Source organism: Mytilus edulis, chromosome 4 (assembly GCF_963676685.1).
Source record: "Mytilus edulis chromosome 4, xbMytEdul2.2, whole genome shotgun sequence".
Taxonomy (NCBI): Eukaryota; Metazoa; Mollusca; class Bivalvia; order Mytilida; family Mytilidae; genus Mytilus; species Mytilus edulis.
Window position 1 is genome coordinate 25,663,615 of NC_092347.1, and position 26,175 is coordinate 25,689,789.

A 26,175-nucleotide genomic window follows, 5' to 3' on the forward strand; every position below is an offset into this window, starting at 1 on the left:
ATGGACTATCGTTTTTTGTTTTTATTTTTAAAGTTTTCTCATTTTTTGCGTGTTACCAAATGTGGAACGTCCAAAAAATCAATGCGGAAAATATCTCCTTCTCCGGGCATCATTTATATTTAGTTATTAGCTACTTCCGGTTGTCATGACTTTTTGGGTTTCAACTTTCTATTCATAAATATAACAGATTATCGGGTAGGTGTTTTAATAGAAAATATTGTTAAGGACATTTAACAATAGTGTATAGTCTTTCCTGTAGTTTTGAAGGTTCAGGAATCGGAGAAATTGAGAAGATATCCTTAAATTTGACCAAAATATTTGGACTTTGTCTTGGTCCTGGTCACTGGTGTCAGCTTGACAGACAAATGACTCATGATCACTGATTATTTACAAGTATGCACGGTCTTGCACGGATAGAAACAGCCAGCCCTCATATTAAGATCAGAAATACGTGTCAATGGAGTGGTATGCATTATTGATAGTACATTTATTTTATATATACATGCTACATTTAATATGTACATGTACATGTACAGTCTTCCCTTGCTTTAATTTAATGATTAACTGGTCAAGAGTGGTTGGTAGCTAAAGGTTTTAATCCCTTTTTGAAATTCTATATCTGAAGCAATGTTTTAATTTGACGGACCACTGAACAAACCTGTAGTCACATGAAACAGTCAAGAAAATTTAAAAGAGTTGCCACACCTCAAATCAATGCATGTACATGTACATGTGTACATGTATGTGTTACAAACTCGTACAAAATACATTTGTAGGCCTTACAAACTATTCACATACTCAGACTATTAAAAGATTTATGAAGTTATCTTCAAGATGTTATTTGCAAAAGAAATATGAATATACAAAAATGTATTTACAATCTGTATTTTTATTGAATTTCTTAATTACATACATGTTTGTATGAACACGTATAATTGCCCCTATTTTCCAATAATGTATTATTTCAATATTTGCTTTACTTGTTAAAACAGGGTCAAATTCTTACAAGTCGTCTGATGTCTCCTCCAGCCAAGCAATTAATTATATAATTAACAGAACAAAAAGCAAAAAATTGTCTTGAATTGGTTCACACTGCTACAAATACATGTATCCTCAGGCAGCAACCATTTGATTTTCTGGGGGGGGCTATGTTTTTTTTTTCTGGACAATCTATTTTTTTCACGACAAGTCGAAAACAATTTTTTTCTTTCAATTTTAGCATTACATATAGTGGCAGCTGAGGGTGAAACAAACAATTTTTTTTTCTCGAAATCAAAAACAAATTATTTTTTTCTCCAAAAACTGGAAACAAACTTTTTTTTCCAAAAACAACCATAGCCCCCCCCCCCGAAAATCAAATGGTTGCTGCCTTACTGCAGAGAATTAAACATTTGAAATTGTCTTATATTGTTTTTGTTTTTTTATTACACCGTTATTTTACATTGGACTAGTACTCCCTTCTGTATATGTTATTATGACTAAATTATTGTTGAAACATTAATATTGTCATGGAGGCCTGAGGTACCTTTTTTGGAATAAACTTATCTTAATTGTATATGCATCAGACATGGGAAAGATGTCCTACATGTACATGTATGATTACTGCTGAATACTGTCACATCTTCTGTTAACACCTTTTAAATCATCTGAACACTAAAATGAGAACATAAATATACATGTACATGCACTTGTTACTACCTATAATTACACATCCATCTAATATTAGTATCAATACATTGTTAATAACCAATGCAAATATCCAGCGACTTCACAGTACAGCTTTGATGGCCATGTGTGTTAATGCAGTATTTCTTATGTTTTTCTCTAATTTGATTTCAAATCTGATATAAATCTACAATGTATCTACATGTACATGCAATATACTTTGTAAAATTGATATTGTTTTCTCGTATCTGTGTCTATATGTGTTAAGTTGATCTTTGTCAGACTTCCTTGGATAATATAATCATAAATAAAGAAAACTTTTTTCCAGCAGATATTAACAAACAATACAATGTACATGCATACCAATGCTATCAACATTTAAACGATACTAAATACATTATCCTAATTAATTTAAGTTTAATTAAAGCATTCAAGCTTAAGGTTTATGTAAAATTTTACATTACTCTTTTGCTCATTGAAATTACTATAAATCGTAAAAATAATTCATTGATATCTCTTTTATTTTCTAAAATATTACTGATTTAAAAAAATCCTTTAGAAATTATTCAAAATTAGATGAACATTTGTTTTGAAAACACATTAAATTTGCAAAAAGGGTCAGTGTAAATATGGCAAGTATGAATTTTAAATGGAGGTAATTTGTTGAACATGTATGTAGCTCAATAAATGTAACAAAGCCTAATCTGACAAGCTATCTAAACTAGAAATTGCAGCGTTCCCCAAGTTTTGATGACAAATATAATATTTGGTTAAGGGTTATGTGGTATGATCGCCAATTAGACAGCTGTCCAACAGAGACCAATAGAATATGGATGTAAGCAACATTTGTTTTTGGAAAGATTGGAACTTGTTCTAAATCTTTCCTTAGGCACTGGCCTCCCTAACAACACGACAGGTTAATTAGCTACTATTACTAAATGTATTTACACTGAAATATAGTTCCCTATATATAGTTCTCATGTACATTGTATATATATGCACATAATATACATATAAACTGTAAACAAATGGGTATATTTTTAGAGCAGTTCATTCAAGAATGTATGTCATTAAGGTGTGTTGATGGAAAGGCATCTTTTTAAACATATTGATTAGGTAATTGAGTATTGATACAATACTAGATGATTGACAACTGTCATTATCATCAACCATTCAGGGACAAGGTGGACCTTTAATTACAATGCCCCACCTCCTAAACTGTCAATCAAATTGACCACATTACTTATCAACCTCAGTCTTACATAATTATACAGACCCTATTACATCTATGCTTCAATATACATCCCAATAAACAAATATCAATGAATATTTGACCTCATAATTGAATACACAAATGTATATATATATTAGATGTTTGATATATAAGGATGATAGATTTATTTATTGCCTATTACTTTTGATCTACATTACATAAAGTGAATCTGTAAAGTATGTCTGAATGATTAATGATTAATTAAGGATTTAATAACAAGATCTTTAAAAAAAAAATGAAATATAAATATAAGTACATGTATGAATATATAAAAGGTATTCAAGTAAGGCCTATGATTTATTTGATAAATTTTAAATAATCATCTGCAATTAATCAACAATTTAGGTTAAGTTCACTTATTTATTTTTTATCAGTAATTGGCTTGAAACAGTTTAAAAATTTTAAAACTTTTGATTATAACAAACCATTTTTTAGTAGTTTATTTCCCATCAATCATTATGTCTATAATATTTTAATCATTTGAATTTTTATAAGAAGTGAATATATATTTTTGCAATCAAGAAAAAATCCGCATTTCAATAAAATAAAGTTTTTTAATTTGTTTACCTTGAAAAAGTACATTTTCAATGCCCTGTTCTGAAAAATATAAATTGATCAAACATGTCAAAAGGCACTCTACAACTTTTAATCTTCAATGTCATATAACCTATGTTTTAACTTACAAAATGCCCCAAAACAACATTATAAGATTATTTTTGTTGACACTTTAAAGTTCTTAGCTTATGTCTTATAAGAGTAGTTGGTAACATTTACTAGAAGAATTTTCAGCAATAGTGCTTTATTTATGTTCTTTTGTCCCCACCATACCTTAATATGAAATAATCCAAACTGCTCTTCCAATTTTTCCATGAGTGATATCCATCACTTCGATTTCGGTCTACTACAAAATGTTAACTTTTTTAAATGAGAAAAATCAATCACTTGCCTGATTAAGATGTATATAATGTAAAACCTATATGTTTAAAATTTTGGTGTAAAATGACAAAATTTCGAATTTGCTACATGTACTTAAATAAGTGATTTTTAATCACTTATGAAATTTCAGTAATTCTCCTGATTGCTTAATGTAAAATGTTCAAGAAAAGTTTACAATATGGCTTATTGGCAAACACCATAAAGAAGAGACATTATATACACAGATCAATAAAACATACTGATTTACCTGGTGTGAAATACAGGGCATTCCAAAGCATCTTTTTTAATTTTTCTGTATACGTTTTATTTTCAGGATGACATGACAGAGAAGAAATCCTTTTTCAGACATTTTCAAGAAGGGGCACACAAGATGTCTAACTTAGCCTGTACATCTGTACGAACTGATGATGTTGATGTTCCGTGGTATGCCTCTATAGTTCATAACTGTATACACGATGATAAACTAAGCAAGCTCAAAGTCACACTACGAAAATTTTCTAAACAACAAAGGACAACCATTGTTAATCATAAAATAAATGGAAGTGGTGCCTTGTTCATTTCTAGTCTGAAAGGTCGGGTTCACATAGTAAATTATTTACTAGACGATTGTGGAGCAGATAAGGAACTGAAAGGAATTTATGAGGTAGAATTAGATCATTCTCGACATGAAGTATCACCTTTATGGTGTTCAGCAGTAGCTAATAAATTAGAAGTTGTGAAAGCTTTAGTTGAGCATGGTGCTGATATAAACAGTGCTTCAGATACACAATCAACTCCTGTTAGGTCAGCTTGTTTCATGACAAATATCTCTATCGTAAAAATTCTTGTCGAACATGGGGCTAACATACATAAACCAAACATAAATGGAGGCACTTGTCTGATAAACTCGGTACAAAGTGAGGAATTATGTGTGTTCCTTTTATCTAAGGGAGTGGATGTGAACGCCAAGGACAATTCTGGTAACCTTGCTTTACACTATGCCATTAGAGAAGGAAGACTAGACACAGTCAAGGTGCTTCTGAAGTACGGTTCTGACCATACTGCTAAAAACGATTTTGGTGATGATGCTCTCCAAACTGCCGCTTTGAGAGGTTACAAGTCTATTGTGAAATATATACTGGAAACAACAGATCAAACATTGGAAAAATCTGCCCATGCCTATGAATTGTTAGGGGCTAATCTGGTTGATGAGGTCCATGATATTGTAGGTGGCTTAGCTATGTGGCAAGAATCTATGAAGATTCGTTATCAAGATGAGAATAACCCACTCCTCAAGGAATTGCCATCTGATACAAACTATGCCTATCTGCATGCTCGTGAACCTAACAGTCTCCAAGAACTTCATCGTATCATTGATCCTGATGACGTGTACATGCAGGCTCTATTGATAAGAGAGAGAATTCTAGGGCCATGCCACAAAGATGTTACTTTTGGTCTGATGTACAGGGGTGCTGTATATGCAGATACTCATCGGTACCAGCGGTGTGTAGATCTATGGAAGTATACATACATATTGAGACATCGAAAGAATGACCCATTGACACACGAATGTTTGTTCACTGTGCAGGCTTTGGTAAAGTTATTCTGGGAAATGCAAGTGGAGTTAGAGTCAGGAACTACAGAAGAAAAGGTAATTTAATTAGCTTTCTGGGCAGATGCATTTTTCAAGATTGCATCGTTTGATTTATTTGGTCTCAACTGCAATGAGAGCTACTTTAAAAAAGAGGCTTTTTATTAAGATTTTTGCAGGAATATTCAATCCAAGTTTTGTTTTTGCTATTCATCATGTACATGTTAACCATGTTAACATTGAAACATTATAATAGCCTTTGTATTTTGAAAAGAATGTAAGAATTTGTTATGCATACAGTGTCAGTATTCTGGTAGCTACAATGTAAATTATTTTTAGCTATGGCCTGTAGAAAAACTTTGGTTAACTAATTATATATACATGTACATGAAGGTTTGTTTTTTAGTCAATGATAAACTTAAACATGAATAATTTAACAAAACTAACATGTATTTCAGAATTTATTATGATTGCAATATTCAAATTTGAACAACTAAACTACATCACTATTACCATAAAGTATACACCAAGTTTATTATAATTTAAACAATATTCAAATTGCATTAAATATTACAAAAATGTTTATGATTTGGTTTGTAGGTGAAAGTAGAGGATGCTCAAGAAGTATTTGAGATGTTGGTAGCACAGATAATAAGTGGACAAGAATCTTTAAAGAATTCTAAAGGCAATAACAAGGGGAATGAAGATTTCCAACTATTACTTCAACTTTCTCTTCATGTCATACATCTTATGGCCAGACTAGACAAAACATCACCACAAAATTTTGAGTTCAGAAAAGCAGTTCATCATTTAATTCTACAAGACCCAAGAGGACAGGAAGGTGGAAGTCTACTACATTTGTCTGTTGATCCTAAGATTTCTCTGACTAGTGAGGAATTTTATTCCCCCTTTCCAACCCTATCAGTTGTGGAGATTTTGATATCATGTGGCATTGACATAAATGCTGTTGACAGTAAGAGAAACACTGCTCTTCATAACAGTATCAAGTTTTTAACATATTCAGAGCTCCAAAATGAAGGGATTTTAGATTGCTTGTTACAGAATGATGCTCATGTTGACATTCACAATGCTGAAGGTCAAAGTGCTCTGATCTTACTGCAACATGCAGGTCTCCCAGTGTGTCCTCTACAATATCAAACATTAAAATGTCTTGCTGCTGAGTCTATCATGAAACATAAACTATCTTATGAAGGGGAAGTCCCTGTTTGTTTACTGCCTTTTATTCAAATGCATGGATAGCAGAAAATAAACTTTCTTCATTAATGAAAATAACATTTTAACAAAAGCATATTAGAGCCAAGATAGGTTGAAAGTTTTTTCAAGATTGACACATGTACAACTATATAAACTTATAAAGATAAAATTTGATTAAGGGATGTTCATAAGTTTTAAAAAATCACATTCATGAGATATTTTTGACTCATGCTTGTAGTGTATTGCGTTTTCTCTAAAGAAATTCCACCAATTATTTTGGTCAAATTTCAAATATTTTTTAAATGGAAGAGTTTGTTTGTATACTAGAAGTTTTTCAGTTAAAAGTTTCTGGCAATGTGTTTCCATGCCTTCCCTTAGCATGCTTAGTACTTTGTTTTCTACTCTGTATATGCTTAACGTTACCATTTTGTGTCATATGGCATTACAATGTATATCATATGATAGATGAGAAGAAATACTTTTGTGATGCTGCTATCAGGCATAGTACTAGTACATACTTCCCTGCCCTAACAGAATAATCAAGTTGCATTTTGTTATTATCAGATTGAGCATTTTATTTCAGAGTAGAACCTAATTATCAAACTTACCACATTACTAATCAGAGTAGAACCTAGTTGTGAGACAAAACCCTTTTCTTCAGAGTCATGAGAGAAGAATCTTTTTGTCCATGTTGTCAGGCATAATCTTTTACCTCAAAATAGAATCTAGTTGTCAGGCATAGCCTGTTCTTCAGAGTGTAGTCTAGTTGTAAGGCATAACTGTTACTTTAGAGTAGAACCCAGCTTTCAGGCATGACATTTTACTTCACAGTAGAACTTAGTTGTCAGACATATTCCTTTCTTCCAGAGTAAAATGTAGGTGTCAGACACAACCCTGTACTTCAGAGTAGAACCTTATTTTCAGGCATTGGTCTTTAACATTAGAGTAGAACATTCATGCATCCTTAGAGTTAGTATATACCCAGTGTTCCAGCTAGCATGAAATGGAGGGGCGCCGCGCCCCGCCCCCGAAATTTTGCGCCCCTCTGCCTTTTTTAAGCGCCCCTGCGCCCCTCTGTGCCCTTTTGAAAAAAAGTTTAAAAAACGATTTTTTTCCTCATATCGTCGCCATTTTGTTGAGTTCTTTATACACACACTTCATTAAGACAACAGATTAAAATTGTTGACACTTGTTACCTGTATATAATCACCTATTTGATAAGTCAATTACTTAAGCAGGTGAAATTTACGACCCTGTCTAATCCCTTTGCCCTGAAGCACCAAACATCTAAGTTAAATGAATTGATTATTTTAACACCTGACGATGTAAAATATAATTTATAAAATAAATGTGAACGGTGTTCATTTCTAATGTATTTGTTATTTATAAAATAACATTCATTTAAAAAGAATCATTCCAATAGGTCAACACGCAAAATTCCGACGAAAAAAAGAAAAATTGACCAACTCGGAAATGACAAGAAAAAAATATCAAAGACTTGCCAGTCTATTACATCTTTTTTCAAGAATAATGACCATCAAAAGTAAAAAAATAATTTAATTCTTTACCTTTATGAAAAATCGAGAAGAAGAAAGGTTTCTATCAAATATCGCAATTGTTCTTCTATTGTGAATTCCGCCGATTACGGAGCACTCGAAAGTCCGATTTTTATATCATTTTTTCTTAAATTGAAATCCGTTTTGACTTACTTTAATATTGATATTATTAAATACGCTCAACATGAAGTAAACGGAGATGCTTGTTGAATTGATAATAAACTTACAAAATTGAATCAATTTATTATTGTGCCGATTACGGAGCTCTCGAAATCCTGATTTTTGTATCAATTTTCTTATTGAAATCACAGGCACTTGTTTCTATCCATTGGAAGACCCCCTATCAACGTTTATTTCCGTAAATATACGTTGATAGGGGGTCTTCCAATGAATAGAAACAAGTGCCTGTGATTGAAATCTGTTTTGACAAACTTATTGATTTTATTAGATGCGCTCAACATGAAATATACGGAGATGCTTGTTGAATTGAATTGGCTTCAAAAAAAGGAACATTTAAGAAGCACATGTAACATTACTGACCCACCCCAGTATATTTTGACACTTAAGTCAAAGAGTGCTTTCTCAAATTACAATGAATTAATTGAAAATATAACAGTTAGATTTAAGAATGCTAACACAATCGAGCAGTTGGCCATTTTAGACCTTACATGAACAGACAACAGTGAAACAATGTATGGTTATACAGAGATAGAAGCTCTGGCAAGTACATTTGACATGGACCCTGAAACTCTTCTTATTCAATGACAGGACTTTATAGCTCTTGTGTCATCAGCAGAACTTACAGATCGTTCTATATCTAGTCTGCTAGAGCTATTTCATTCACCTTGTCATTAGGATAAAACCTATTATCTATGTACCCTCTTGTTGCAAAACTATTCAGTGTTGCAATATGACATGTACAACCACTCAGTACAGCAGAGGTGGAGAAAATAATCTCTCAGGTCAAATTGATAAAGACAAGTCACAGGGCAAACTTGAAAACACAGACATTAACAAAAATATTAACTGTAAAATTAAACTGTGATGAAACTAAATTTGAAAAAAATATTGATCAATGTGTGACAACCTTCTTCAAAAAGAAAAACAGAAGATTTGTCATTGTTGTTTAATATTTATTTGCATTTGAACTCTTCTTTGAAAAAATCTGTAGTTCTGAAAGAGAAATGAATATAGTAATGTCTATTATTGCTATCAGTTTGATTTTAACTTGTATGTTCTAAATAAATGATTTTTAAACTTGTATATAATAGCTATTTAACTTAGCTACATGCTTGCTAAAATATGTCTTTATGTGGTAATATTATATATGTATTTGATTTTTTTCAGTGAGAACACGCTAAAGTGCTCTTTTTAAAAACGCGCCCCTCTATTTTCAAATCCTAGCTGGAACACTGTATACCTGTATTATAGAAAATCAAAATAGATATTCAAGAAGTAATCTACATTTCATGTGATCTAGAATATGTGTTAAACAATCACAATGCATTTTCTTTTGTATGACTATTGTTAATGATTTGTTTTGTGACCCTTAAGAAAAAACGGAGAAATTCTGCATGATGCAATTATGATGGTTGGTAAAATTAAATAGACATGATGCAGAAATCAGCAGAATTTGTTTTTGAATAATGCTGAACACATTTGAAATGTAATTTATTTTAGTTGGTGACAAACATTTGAGTAAATATAAATTTTATAAATGTGTCCCAAGTTCACTTGTTTCATTTGTAAGACAGTTTTTTATTAAGTTTATTGAATCATTTTTGCAACTTTTCTAGTGCTTTGACTAAACCATGGCCAGGCAATTTGGTTTTGTCATTACAAATTCTAAGCATAAATCCTTAAATGGTATTATATTTAGTGCTTACTTGAAAGTTCTTCCACTTTTATTCAAAAATACATGTTTTCATAGAAGAATAGATGTTGCTGGACTGTCATTTTGATGCTCAACTCAAGTGCTTACTCATTAATTTTCAAGTAAAACTGTGCTATCATGTCAATTGAGTCTTGCATATACATGTATTTTAATTTTTATACATTTAAATAAGTGTAACAGTAACTTGTGTGTGTTATATTATATTGAGCCATACATGTACATGTGTTTTTACTATTGAAGTTTAAAAGTAAATTTTGTGTGCTATTTATTAAGCCATACTTATACATATACATGTATTAACTTACTTTTCATTTAGTGTAACAGAAACTCTTGTGTGCTATACATTGAGCCAAACATGTATTTTCATAAGTTAAGTGTAAAAATAACTTGTGTGTGCTATATATTGAGCCATACATGTACATGTGTTTACTACTTTTAATTTTGTGTAACAGTAACTCTTGTGTGCTATTCATTGAGCTATATAACTTGATTTATTTCACTTGACTGGGCGGAGTTTAACCGGTTGGCTCATTATAGACCAGTCTATCTATAGACAGGTGTTTTGGAATAAACTCATCAATGAAGTGTCCAGTTATGGTCATTGATCTGGTTAAAATATGTAAACACTATATGTTTATTTGCAAAATAAATAATGAGATGCAACCGTTAATTTTCTTGAAAAGCGAAGTTTAAAAACAAGTAAAAATTCTTACATTTTAGAATTTGTGGATATGAAAGTAAAACCATAACAACAGCAGTTGTGAAATCTGAATATAACATTATTCTATAATATTTTTACACTGATAGGTGATTAGAAATCAGTAATATAAATTATAACGGCAATCATCCTTATCAAACATATCTTCAATTAGACTATCCTTATGCATATTGAAACGTAAACTCCACCCAATCAGTTGAAAACACATTGGTAATAACTGTACATGTAAAAGTAACTCTTGTGTTCTATATATACATCGAGCTATAACTGTACATGTATTTTCATACATTGAATTTAGTCATGTAAGTGTAAAAGTAACTCTTGTGTGCTCTTAATATTTTCCAAGTGCTGGCTAAGTTCTTTTTAAGAAATGTAAAAATAATTTAATCTTGTTAAGAATCAAAAGTCAGATTTATAAAAAAAAATATGTTCTTATATTTTACAATAAGTAATGAATATGTGAAAAAACATTTTTTTCCCCTTTCATTTTAATGGATAAGGAAACTTGATCCTATCTATCAGATATAATGTTCAAGCTTTAAACTGAACAGATAAAACTAATGAAGAATAATCACCTAATGTTTAATTTTTTTGGCTTTTAAGCTTTATCTTCCCCCCTGTCCCAAATCAAATCATGACACTATCAATAGAAACAGGTCCAACAATTATTGATTATATATAATTAGTATAACTTATAAAGAAGTAAACTTAAGAAATCAACCAACTTTAAAATTGTGTTCTAAGTACCAATATACACTGAGATAATTAAGCTATAAAACGATCGAGGTGGATGACATTGGACCTCAGTAAAATGCTTTGATAAGAAAGTTAAAATTGAAAATGTTTAAATAATACAAAAATCTGTATTAATACATGTATGTAACAGTTGTCCTCACTGTTGTCAAACATGTAGCCTGCGACTCTTTTTACCAAAAAATCTTATGATTAAAATTGATCAAAAGTAATACTGAAATGTATATGGCTTGATAGTATTTTATTCTAAAGATTTTTTGGTGAAAAGAGCGGCTGATACTAATAATAGATACTTTTAATATAGAGAGGTGTCAAGTGATTAAGAATGAGATCAACTTTAAAGTGAATGTATTTTTAAGTTCTTTGTTTATTGTTGATACTCCATTACATATAATTATCATTTATAATCATGCATTCATTAGTTAATATTTGAGTAAAATAAGGATTAATAATTCAATTTTACATTGTTTCACAGTGTAATGCTGTGTGTTTCCCAGTGTGAAGCTTGCATCAGATATTTGTAACTTGTACCTGTTTGGAATCAATATTGCTTCATAAAACTAAAACCCAAGAAAAGAATTACGAAAGTCAAACAAGTCCACAAAACTCTACACAGAAAACTAGAACTTGAAACACAAAAAACCAGGGTTAAAAACAGGTGCTCCAAAATGCTCATCCTGCTCCACTCCTGAACATTCACTGCTAGTAAGAGTTCAGTTATTAGTTGCATAATCTCTTTAAGGTGGTATGGGTGTCTTTTGCCATCTTTGATTGTGGAAAACAGAGAATCTAAGGTCCAGATTTTCAATCAAGTTAGTAAAATTTGATGCAGGAATGCAGTAAACAAATGTGAATTTGAATTAAAAAGAAGGAATTTATAAGATTATAACTTATAATAATTAATATTTTTACCAGTGTAAATTATTTTAGCTTGATTTTTTTTTTATGTTTTTTGAAATTGCATTTTAAGGGGAGGTAACTCTGAAAAAGTGCATTTTCTGAAGGAATCTACATGGAATTTTGCTATTTTGAATTCTAGATGGAAAAAAACGCATGGTGACCCTATCTTTTCTTTTCATATTCTTAAACCATTTTCTAAAAGCTATCTTCTCGTATTTTATTTTACAATTCTATTATTTAGTATAGCTTCTAATCACATAATGCTGTTTTTTCCTGTATAATCCATACGAAATGTGTCATTTTTTCATGACCTGTAACTTGAGAAAATGCGCGGAGACCTATCATTTTTATTATATTTTTGAACATATATCAATAGATACTACGTTTTGGCAAAGTATGAACAAATTCTATCATTTTTAATTTAGACTCCCATACCACCTTAAAGGGGGATGTGTTGTTGCTACGGAGCATACATGTGATCATCTGTGCCACAGATACTGCATAACTGTCAACCAAATCATGATGGCTTTCCAAATCTTTCAAAGAAATGATTTAAACTTTACCATTCAAACCAATTAGTGTGCTTATAAGCAGCAACCCTCTATCAAGGATAACTTAATAGGAAATGCAAGCCCCAAAATAAATTTCATCTGGGAGATTCTCTTTTTCAAAACAATTGCTTAAATTTCTTTGTTTTTTAGAAAACCTTCATTTCAGAAAATGACCTCTTCATCACATGCTTATCAATTCTATATTTAAGAATATTAAGTATTTTGGAGAAAAAAAACTTGAAGTCTCACATGGTCATGGTGTTGTTAAAGTGTATACTTATTAAGGATTTGATTGAACTTTTACCAGGAAGAAAGTATTATTGGACATATTTCCCATGTATTTGAAAATTTAATTGTGAAATTATCTGGTCTTGTCTTGAAACTGGTTTTAGGTTAATTGTTTTAAAGTGTTAAATAAAAGCAAAAAAGATTAAGATATGCCCCGAGTCCTTAATCTGTGTGGTATTTTGCTTTCAAGATTGATGAAATGATCCATTGTTTTTTTTTATTGTGGAAATCAGAATCTGAAAATTTTGAACATTTGAATATGGATATTACTCTTAAATGCAGGAATCTTTATATAGAATATTCAGGCAATTGGTATAATTCTTTTTTGTGGACTGACACTAAAGGAGATTGTCCTATATCGTTATTTCATTTCATCTGTTTTCAAAGGGCCAGCTCAAATACTTTTTGTTTATGATGCTCATTACCATTTTCACACTTGTTTTTATGCCTTACCTTTTGTTCTGGTGCATGCACCCTGGCCTTTTACAGTAACAATCTACAATGTCATTTAACGTGTTGATGGGTTTTTTTTGTTTAAGATTATTCTTATACTAAGATTGAGTTATCAAAAATAAGCGGATTATCTTTTTTTTTGTGTAATAACATACATTTGTACATGTGCAGTTTAAGTATTTAATAGGAAGATCACTGATATCAATGAAAACAATCTGCAAAGAACAGAGATTCAAAATTAAAGTCTGTTAGAAAATTTCAAATACAATTCAGATGTTGACCAATTTGACCTAATGACAATTGAATTTTTATTTTTATACCCCCGCTTTAAAAAAGGGGGGGTATACTGTTTTCCCTCTGTCTGTCCTTCCGTCAGTCCGTCCGTCCCATGAATATTTTTCGTCGCATTTTTCTCAGATCAATCTGAAACACTTGACAACTTCCTGTTTACCGAACACTTGTATGATTTTACACATGATAGCCAAGTTGAAAATTTTCGTCACATTTTTCTCAGGAACTACAATACAAGGATTTCTGAAATTTGGTTTCAGTATTTATATAAGTCAGCTATACAGTGTGATGCATTTTCAGATTCATCACTCGACAACTTCCTGTTTACCGAACACTTGCATATTTTTACACTATTAATATTATCCACTTGCGGCGGGGGTATCATTAGTGAGCAGTAGCTCTCAGTTTCACTTGTTATTTCTATATACCTTTTAAAAGTATAAATTTTTTGTAACACATTTTTGTTTTTTTTTGGATGAAGGGATTGGTGTTGAATTGCTCTTTTTATTGAAATACACAAGACAATGTAAGACTGAGTACTATTATGTATGCATACAACATATCAACAGATATTCATCTGATACCAGGTATTCATCAATGTGTATGCAGTGATTTAATTGTTTTTACAAATGAGTATTTAAATTATTGTTCTATCTTTTCTAACATTTCTTTGTTTTGATTGTTGTTTTGCTATATAACTGTTGGATGTTATTTATTATACCATACATTTATAATCCATTACATGATTCATAATAAAGATAAAAACAATTATGAAAATTTGTTCTTTCAAGAATGTTTGTTTTGTTCACACATCATTGTCAATAAGATGGAATTTTATTTGACTGTCATACAAGTGAGAGTTTTAGCTAGCTTTGAAACCAGGTGTAATTCACCATCTTCTACATAAGAAAATGCTTGTACCAAGTCAGAAATGGAATTTTATTTGACTGTCATATAAGTGAGAGTTTTAGCTAGCCTGAAACCAGGTGTAATTCAACATTTTCTTCATAAGAAAATGATTGTACCAAGTCAGAAATGTGACAGTTGTTTTCCATTTATTTGATGTGTTTGGGCTGTTGATTTTGTCACTTGGTTGTGGACTTTGTTTTGAATATTCTACGAAGTTCAGTCTCTTTGTAATTTCACTTTTTGCCACCTCACATTTTAATGATGTTGCATACCCTCAACATTTAAGCATTCAAAACAATGTAGAATATTTTCAACAAAATATGGAGATTTCCCCTTTTAAAACATATATTGTTTGATTGTTGGTTGCTAAACATCCATCGATACAAATAGGAAAATAAGCTGTGTAAATAATGGCCGTAAATAAAGCATAATGTTTTTAAATTGAAAAAATTGATTTTTAATCTTAAGCAAAGGTCAAATATTAATTCTGTACGTGTTTAAGATTTATTTTATTTTAAAAGAGGAAATGGAAAAAGTGCACTTGGACAAAAATCAATAAAAAGCCAAAATAAAACACACAAAAGACTCGAGATGCCGATTCCATGAAGTTTTATAGATATGGGTTTAAATCTTAGTAACACAAAATTATAAACTTTAGATAACTATGAGTACTCTTTTGAGTCACTTATGAGAAAAAGGATTACAATATTTGACATACGGGTTCGCTTATACGTCTGCACGTCCGTTTGACACGGTTATCACCTTATTTCGTGAATCATTGATCAAGGTAAAAGTTTCTTAGTTCCTGCGAACAAAGCTTCAAATAATATTGTTATTGTATGTAAACTGTTCTACTACGAACGTCTTGTAAAAGCATAAGACACAAATGAGAAATTGGTTAATCGCACATGCAAAAACATATCATTTGATAAGGATGAATCAGTCCATTCGTTTTTGATGCATTTTGTTATTTGATTTTGCCATGTGATTATGGACTTTCCGAATTGATTTTCCTTTAAGTTCAGTATTTTTGTGATTTTACTTTTTTCATTACTTCAATGAACATTACATTGAACAGGGCATCCCATGACTTGCCGTGTGTCTATTGGATCCCTAAACTTCACAAAATTCCATACATAAACACGGTACATTGTCTGCTCATGTTCTACAAAGGATTGTCCAGTAGACTGACAAAAAAGGTATGTCCGTAATCAAAGAAGGTTTTAAAAATACTGTGAAACTGTTTACTCGCGTAGTGATATTAACTACATGTGGATTCTAACTTGATAATTTCAAATCTCGCTTTTGCTCTGAAATTAGTTCTAACAAAGCCTTTGATTTATCAACCCTCATATCATAAGTCCCGAAGTCTAATAATTCACGATGCTTTTCAATATAAAAATGGTAGTCGATTCGCTTTACATTTATCGCTTTAGTAGAAAACAAATAGGTAAAACATGCTATACCAAGGAAAAAGTTATCAGTTTGCTGAACTTGGAGGTAGATTTTTTCAGTAAGGTCTAGATCACTCACCTGCTGATAGAGCACCTGCTGATATAGCACCATCAGCTGGCGATACGGCACATTTTTTGGAAAATTTGGTTTGCCTCCCTTTGCACAGTGCGACTCGTTTCTTTCTATTAACAATCCAAACTTTTCTGATTGGGTTCCATAAATAGATCCTCCAGAACTAGAATTAGAAAACTAGAAGAGACGACTGCCTCATTGTTGATATTTTTACATACTACGTCTTTTATTTGCTCACGTCTTTTATTTGCTCACACAATGTTGTCAATATATTGAAGTTATATGCTGTTGTAATACAAGAGAGAGGTTTAGCTAGCTATAAAACCAGGTTTGATGCACTATTTCTACATAAGGAAATGCCTGTAATAAGTTAGAAATAAAACAGTTGATTTAGATTCGTTTGAGCTTTTCATTTTGTCATTTACCACGGGCTTTCCTTTTTTGATTTTCCTCGGAATTTCGGTATTTGTGTTATTCTTCTTTTCATTTTTAAACTTGTACCCCTAATCTGACAATAGCGGTCATCTCATTACCGGAATCTATGACCAATGAGACGAATGTTGACTGCTGTACCCGAATGTTTGACCTTTTAAACTCTTATATCTGTTTGCCTTGTTCACACATTGTTTTCAAAATAATACAATGATATGCCAGTTTCATAAAAGTGAGAGGTTTAACTAGCTATGAGTCTGCTGTAATCCACCATTTTCTACATAAGGAAATGCTCGACTTAGTCAGGAATATGACTGTTGTTATCCTTTCGTTTTTTTGTGTTTAAGCTTGTATATTCCATTTTCATTGGATTTCGTTATTTTTGTAATTTTATTATTTACGTGATAATGTCCGTTTCTCAGGTACTACAAGCAGTAGGACAACTATATGTAGTGTATAAATTGATCGAAAGAGTTACAATATAGTTTGTCAGGTTTGGCTGAACTTGACCTCATTTTCATGGTTCATTCATCATTGTTAAGTTTTAAACCGGATTTTTGTGACCGAAATGTCGGTTATTGATTTGGGGATGTACGGCGGGCGGCCGGTCGAGCGGGCGGCCGGTCGGGTGGGCGGCAATCAAATGTTGTCCGTGCATTAACTCATGAACCGTTCAACCAAAGCTTTTAAAATTTTAATATGTTGTTTCTGACAACTAAATGAAGGTCAAGTTCAATAATGGCGATTTTAACTTTTACCGTTCAGGAGTTATGGTTCTTGAAAGATTGAAAAATAGAGTTTCCAGTCGTGTCCGTGCATTTACACATGAACTGTTCTACCAAAGCTTCCCAAATTTTAATATGTTGTTACTGATGACAAAATGGAGGTCAAGTTCAATAACGACGATTTTGACTTTTACCGTTCAGGAGTTATGGTTCTTGAAAGATTGAAAAATGGTGTTTCCAGTCGTGTCCGTGCATTTTCATATGAACCATTCAACCAAAGCTTTTGAAATTTTAATATGTTGTTACTGATGACAAAATGGAGGTCAAGTTCAATAATGACGATTTTCACTTTCACTATTCATCAGTAATGGTTCTTGTGATATTGCCAGGACACAAATAAATGTTAATAAATATGTCGTTGTGACAGACACTTTCTAATCACACCATACACCTTATATAATTCCACCTATTGTTTATATTAAAATCATGATAAACCGACCAAAACACAAACACGTTACATTGACCAATGACCAATGTAAATTTGATCAAGTAATACTTGTGAGGTGTATATGTCTGTCTGACAGGGTTAATCTGAAATTGACCTCATTGTCGTGGGTCACTAAAATGATAAGTTAAGGTGATTTTTATAGTTTGCCGTTTATCGTTCAGACTTAAACATAAACACCAATGATCAGTTAAGCAGGTGACACATTCCAGAGTGTCCACTCTTGTTTTTAATTAAGGCATTGAAGCTTTTTTCATCAATATTTAAAAAAGAAGTCCATTGCAAATAAAAAATAGGCCATGTTACCAAATACTAAATAAACTCATCATAGATACCAGGACTAAATTTAGTATATACGCCATACGCGCGTTTCGTCTACAAAATAGTGACGATCGAATCCAAAAAAGTTAAAAAGGCAAAATAAAGTACGAAGTAAAATATCAAGTAGTTCAACGTTCTGTCTGTCTTACTTCCTGGCTTGTTTTTAAAAAAAGAATTTCTTGTTATAGCAATGCTAATGCTTTTGTTCTGCAAAATTTAGAAATTTTATAAAAGATCTTCAATATTTACTCCAACCAAGTTTGGTTCAAAATGGTAAAGTAGTTCCACAGAGATGATGAAATCATGGTTTTACAAAGTTTTCAATGGGAGAAATATATTACTAAAAAGGAAAACCAAGAAAGCATAAGAACCGAAACAGTTGCAACATAACAGCATAACCACTTGTATGCTAATCAATTATCTCCCTAATACATGTTTTATAAGGGAAAAAAATACCAAGGAAAAAGTGCATCTGGTATTCGTGTTTTTCAGCATATCAAACAAAATTACGACTATTTAAAGAAAACATGCTGTTTCAATTAACCAAGTATATACGGAAAAAGATGATAATACAGTTTTCTTATGTTTCAACGAGAACCTATGTGTCCTTCTTGTCGCCGTCAAGGTTATTCGATCAGCACTACTTTAGACATATGTAGAGGTCTCTCAGTTATCAAGTCTTTAAAGTTTGGTGAGAAAAATCAAATTAATATTCAAAGTTGAATTTAATTAGATGGAAAAAAGAATTTTTATCAAAATAAACGAAAATATAATACAAGATAACCTTACTTTTAATTGTCAATATCCAAATGTTCTTTGGTTTATTGTTAAGTAAAACAAGGATTAATAACACAATTTTATTTCATTTCTCAGTCAAAATACTGTTTTTAATTGACATCATATTATTTAAATTTGTACCTGTTTGGAACAATACTCATTAGTTTAAAAGTTAAAATTGCAGTAATAAGTGGCATTTGGTTTGATAACAATCTTGAAGAGGGTGAATTTGTGGTGGCTATGACAAGTGGAGCATATATATGGTCATCTGTGACACAGATACTCCATAATTGTCAACCAAAACATGATGGCTTCTAATATTTATGTATATCATGATAGGAAATGTAAGCCCTGGACTAATATTTCATCTGGAAGATTCTCGTATTCAAAACAAGTGATAAATATTTTTTTTTAGGAAACCTTTATTTCAGAAAATTATTTTTTCTTCATTATGCTTAATCTAATGTTTAATATAAGTTTCTTGGGAAAACAAATGTTAATAGTCTCACATGGTCATGTCATAAAAATGTATACTTATTAATAAGTTGAAAGTCTCACATGGTCATGTTATAAAAGTGTATACTTATTAATAAGTTGATCGAACTCTAACAGGAAAGTACTTTTTGGCATATTGCCAATGGATTTCAAAATTTAAGAGAGACATGTTTTAGTCCAGTCTTGAAACTGGTTTTTAGTTATAGTTTAAGTTTGTTATTTGCCAAGAAAAACCATGGTCTTTATGTTTGGTTTTACACAAACAAATATATTACATATATTTTGATGGCTCAATCTCGGTATAAGAATAATTTGAAAACAAAATTGTTGCGACATTAATATAAAGCACAACTGCCGCCAAAAGTTTGTTTTGTCAACAATCAGATAACATAAAAAAGTTTTAAAATACATACTTAAGCAATGGAAAATATCCCATAAGTTTTGAAAGTAAAAGTTACTTTATATACACAAAAAAACATATATGTCTTTTAAAAAGATATTAAACATATAAAGCAAAGCATTTATATTAAAATTGATATTCTTATTACATAATAATCAAAATATCCCATAAGTTATGAATCTAAAAGTAAAATTAAACAACTTCAAAATGTTTTACACGTGTTGCAAAACAAGTGCCTTGCTTTTGTCTTGCAAATGAAAATACTGACACTGCAGACATGAATTGCACGTAACACTGTAAGATGTTGAATGAAGGAAAATTTCACAAGTTTTGACAAGTTGGGGATATATGCTGCTTGTCATCTCAAATGCGTTCGGCAATTCGTAAATATATATAGTTGTAAGATAAAAACGAAGATACATGTTGTGATGAAACATTTCGATTAACCATTGGGTGAAGAGTTGTGGTCTTTACGCCATGAATACATCAGTAATTTGTTTGCATCATAGACTAGATCATTAGTTTTCATAAATTGTATAGTCCTTGAATCACGTTATCCTCCGTTGCATATATTTTTCCTTTTCAAATTGCTCTTAACCAGCTTTAGCTCTTCATGTGGAAGTATTTTGTCAATAAAGTGTAGTTTGCTATTTTCGAACGTGTATGGTTTCAATTTGAAAAAAAAAAATCTTTTAGTCTAAAACATATACCAGACTACGAAACGAACAAAAAACCAACTAAAAAAACAATTTCCAAATGTAACTCTAGTTCTAGTTTCATTCAACATCAAAATAATAAAACTTCTTTTTGTTTTCACAAGTATCTCCCGAAGCAGTATACATTGCCATGTATTCAGCAGCCTTTGTGTTATCAAGTGCCTTGTCTGAACGTTTGTCCTGACTATCAGACATTGGAAGGTACACAGGGTTGTCAAGGTTAATAAACGCAGGTTTCATTGTCATGTATTTCATTGCATTCCGGTCAATTAACGCCTGATATCCACAGTCGCCTCCATCTTTAGCCAGTCCTTGGTATATGTCCTCCGATTTCATAGCTTTGGTTCCTTTGACCTTTACAATGCCATTTTTAATAGAAGTCTTCTTTACGGAGGTTTTGTTCACAGATATTGCACTATGTATTTTCGAAATTTTGCTGTTGTTTTCCCCCTTTATGTCAAATGGGATTTCTTCGTAAAGGTTTTCAGGTCCATCCAATGCTGTCTTCCCTGACCAGAATTTTTCTTTGCCTAAACGAGCAGTTACCTTCGCCTTTCGTCGTTTTCGGCCCTTGATGTACCCATCTATCAAAATGATAATTAAAATCTGTACCATAAAGAAGACGCCGATGCCACTTCCAATAATGATATATAGACGCATTGACGTTTCTTCTTTTGAGACGCTATAACCTTCAAAAGACATTATAAATGAATGAGTTATATAAAAAAAAATACGTTTCCTGCTATCCGTCTATTTACATTTAAAATTGAGGATGAAAATAGGGAATGTGTAAAAGAGACATCAACCTAACTAAAGAAAGAAGAAAACAGTCCAATTGCCAACAATGAGTTTTAAGCATTGAGAGAAAATCCCGCACCTGGATTACAATTATGTTCGTTCGGATTCGGGATGTGTGGTTTTCAAAAATCCCTAACTGTTAATAACAAAATTGAATTATTTCAGATATGTGATTAAAATTATAATACAATTTTGACTGCTCTTCCCCTACTTTGACATTCTAAACTATTATGCATGTTTGTTTTGTTCATGCATTGTTGTCGATACAAGTGAAAGGTTTAGCTAGCTATAAAACCAGGTTTAATCCACAATTTTCAACATAAGAATATGTCTGTACCAAGACAGGATTACAACAGTTTTTATCCCTTCGTTTGATGTGTTTGCGCTTTTGATTTTGCCATTTGTTAATGGACTTTCCATTTTTAAATTTCCTCGGAGTTCGGTTTTTCTGTTATTTTACATTTAAACTAATAACATTTACATACACTATATTTGAACGTTGGTGGATAGTTGCCTCATTGGCAATCATTCCATATCTTTTAATTTTTATGATAAAGGTAACTAGTTGATATATAGACATGATATTGCCATTTCAACAAAACCATTATCTCCATTTCCTTAAAAAAAAGATACATTTGTCTGGTGACAAGAATTTCAGAAGTCTCGAACCTTTTTCCGTGTCCTTCAAGACTAGATAATCGTACCCGGTGAAACGACTTGCAGAATACGTTCAGTTGTTTCCATGTCCATGGAGACATCAAAATCTTACCTGATGACAAGACTTCCATAAGGCATGCTCCTGTTTCCATGTCCATTTACACTAGATGACCTTAGCTAATGAAAAGACATCCAGAATACAAGTACCTGTTTAAATGTCCTTGAAGACAATATAACCTTACCTGAAGGCAAGACTCCCAGAAAAAATGAATTATTTCCATATCCTTGAAGACAAGATAACCGACCCTGATTACAAGACATGTACCTGTTTCTTGTCCATGAAGGCAAGATAATCTTACCTGAAGACAAGATAACCATAAAATTAAAATTGAGAATGGAAATGGGGAATGTGTCAAAGAGACAACCCGACCAAAAAAAAAACAACAGCAGAGGGTCACCAACAGGTCTTCAATGTAGCGAGAAATTCCCGCACCCGGAGGCGTCCCTCAGCTGGCCCCTAAACAAATATATACCAGTCCAGTGATAATGAACGCCATACTAATTTCCAAATTGTGCACAAGTATACCTGATGACAATGCTTCCTGAAGACAAGCACCTGTTTCCTTGTCACATATTGCGTCTGTTTGACAATTGCAAGTAGAGTTACAGCCATCACCAAAATAACCATCATCGCAATCTGGAAGAGTAAATATCACATTAAACAAACAAAAATAAATGCAGCATCAACAAAGCTCAGTACGATAAGAAAAATAATTAATGTTTCTTACCTAATGGACAACATTTGCCTCGAAAACAAGTGTTGCAGACATACATTCCCTTAAATAATCCATATTTTTTGCTTGTATTATTCCATACTATGTTCTGTGCTTGTAAATTACTGATAGGTTTTTTTTATAACGACAATTATTTCCTGCATGTTTCTGCATACCTCCCCAGCAAAGACAGGTACATGTTCCCAAAGGTTACCATGTGCAATGACCACAGTCTTCAGAGGCAGTAAAGCGAAAAAATTCAAAAGAACAGCAACTGAAACAACATGGCTTTCGATAGATATACTGAAAACAAATGACAGTGTTTACACAATAACACACAGTCAATTTTAAAACAATTTTGTACATTGTATTTTGTTTGGTTTTTTCTCAATAGATTCCTTATAACTCGAACAGCTGTATACTACTGTTGACTTTATCTATAGCCTTTATTATATGGTTGGGTGTAGACAATTGAATAGCATTGCTTTAATACATTTTTCAGTACAATTTCATGATTAAAATGAGCCATTCTCTTAAAATTAAAACTACTATAATATACAGTGAAACCTGGCTAAACCGATTCCTGCATAAACCGAAAACCTGTCTACACCAAACATGTTCGTAAGCACCGTCATATCAAATTATGTGCGTTGTGAACCTGATAAAACCGAACATCGGCCGAAACCGAACAAAATTCTAAGTAACGAAGAGGTTCGGTTTAGTCAGGATTCACTGTATATGAATAACGCCCGATACGGAACAACTATAATCAATCGGGTAGATCACCCAATCACCATTTTCTTGATGTTCTGCATCACAGGCACTTTGAAACGGGAAAATAGAACCATATGTTTTAGTAGTTTCTATATACGAAATATTTGTAATGAAATTTCTTTATATCTGATCTTATTCCTCTTTATTTTAAAAGTATTCAAGCACATAAAATCATGAAACACATTTTATTTGCTATTACTGAGATAACTATCAAAGTTAATAAAGGTTATTATGTCCATATTGCTTATAGAATATAAGTTGACTAATGTCGATTAGTATAGAACTGAATGCTTCTTTTGTAAATTATTTGGATGTAAAAAGAGAGTAACAGTGGCTTTCATAAGAAAAAACGGAAAACTACAAATTTATAAGTGATTAATTTAAAAGGCATTCTTATATTTACTCTATTTTCGATCGCTTCCTAAGAAGATTTATTATAAAATATTGAAAACAACACGTTTAATAATTTCTTACGTATTTAAAAGTACTGTGATAAACGCATGAAGATGCAAGTCTCTGTCAAATTTGATCTTTTAGAGACTTTTTTTCAATTTTCAATTATATTGATCGGGTAAATACTGTTATGATTAGTTTACTGATTCATTTCTTGCCTTAAGAGTTCATAATACAATAACTGCGTTAGACTTTTCTTACTGTTAAGAAATTATTAATTCATGCTACATTTTTCCCCAAAAAAATTATGCTAGTAAGTTGTTCCAATGACAAATGTCCACATACTATTATTTCCATATGTTTTATACTTACTGGTCTCACAACATCTTCCCGACCACCCAGGTTTGCATTGGCATGTCTCGTTATATATACCGCCATTGTAGCAATCGAGATTACATGATCCTTTCCCAACTATTTCACTAAGATTGACAATGCCTTTGCATGTTTCTCTAGCACATGTATGGTAGTCTATTATCTCTGGACAACAGACCTCCCTGTATCTTATCCTCATACCTCCCCCACACTGCTGATCACAATTTCCCCAAGATCCCCAGTATCGTAGTTCACATGTTGGACATTCACGTCCCTTTGTACTATATAATAACAAAAAGACAGAGAATGTTTTGCACAGTATCATACTTCTGAGTATCTGCAACGGCTGTATGAATTTTTAAAGCATCTTTAAGTTGATGCTATCTTTATAATCGTTTACAGAAATAATGATAACATTGATAAGTGTCCCTTGTCGTATATTCAATTGTATATACAACACATTCAACTTTGTATTGTTTTAAGTTGTGTCAAGAATAGGTTTCCTGATGTCGATCCTTAATTATCTATTGTGGACAATTGGTGGTTCGGGTATATACTTTAATATCGGGAAATCATTTTAAATAATATAAGGTTTGAAAACTTGTTAGCTGAGCTCACATGTCCATTATCTCGTTCAGTTTTTTTTTTTTGGGGGGGGGGGGAGGAGGGGGGTCATAGAGCAAAAATATTTAGTTGCACAGTTGTATTTGGTACTGAAGATTGAACAAGATGGTTTTTGAAATCCGGTCTTTAATAATGTCAGATGCAAACATAAAAAGTATATCTTATTTTGAACATAACGAAATCTCTTGTTTTTAAAGAGGGATCTAATTAAAGTCTAAGATTGCAAACTAGGAGGAGATAATTACATTACATTGGTAATGTCTTTTGTATATTTTGATGGCAAACAAGTTTCAAAGTCTGAAAAAATTAATACAATTCTGGAAAAATCCATAATAGCATCTTGTTCCACTCTCTTGTCCTGTCACGACACAACTTCAATATATGCGTAATTTTTCTGTGAAGTTTCAGTGATCTAACTTGAAAACGGTAAGATGAGTACTCCGAGGAAAGATAAACAGAAAGTCCGTTATCAAATGGTAAAATTAAAAAGCTCGAACACATCAAAAGACTGGATGACTGTCATATTCCTTACTTGGTACTGGCAACCCTGTCAAACTATAATATAGATATAAGATGCTCTGGTATAATAGTCGAATAGATCAACAAAAGACAAGGATGTTAACAATTACTGATAACGGTACCGTCAACAATGACCCCCAAAAATGCCGAAAAAAATATCAAAGCCCTTTGTTACAAAAAGTGAAACAACTCAAAAGAGAATTCCGACGCTTGATCTATTTTGAATCAATGAAGGAATCAAATTATGTACATTAGGACACACTATGATTAACTATAATCATACGGTGTAGGTTTAACATCATGCATGTTGCTATTGAAATCCCTATTTTCAATGCATGTAATCATTTGAACCAGGATTCCACACGAATATAACCATTACAACATATATATCATAG

General features: G+C 31.8%; 2 protein-coding genes across 2 annotated transcripts; one reads left to right on the plus strand and one right to left on the minus strand.

The window, feature by feature from the left end:
* Positions 1-112: 112 nt before the first annotated feature.
* Positions 113-7,440, plus strand: LOC139519296 (protein fem-1 homolog C-like). The gene is made up of 3 exons (XM_071311269.1): positions 113-195; positions 4,188-5,504; positions 6,045-7,440. The coding sequence occupies exons 2-3, from the start codon at positions 4,194-4,196 to the stop codon at positions 6,702-6,704; spliced, it is 1,971 nt and encodes a 656-aa protein (XP_071167370.1). The 5' UTR covers positions 113-195; positions 4,188-4,193; the 3' UTR covers positions 6,705-7,440.
* Positions 7,441-19,259: 11,819 nt separating this feature from the next.
* Positions 19,260-25,127, minus strand: LOC139519297 (uncharacterized). Its single transcript, XM_071311270.1, has 3 exons — positions 24,638-25,127; positions 22,912-23,022; positions 19,260-21,559 (listed from the first exon to the last, which is right to left on the minus strand). Exons 1-3 carry the CDS (start codon positions 24,960-24,962, stop codon positions 20,931-20,933), a joined length of 1,065 nt encoding a protein of 354 aa, XP_071167371.1. The 5' UTR covers positions 24,963-25,127; the 3' UTR covers positions 19,260-20,930.
* Between the last annotated feature and the right edge of the window lie 1,048 nt (positions 25,128-26,175).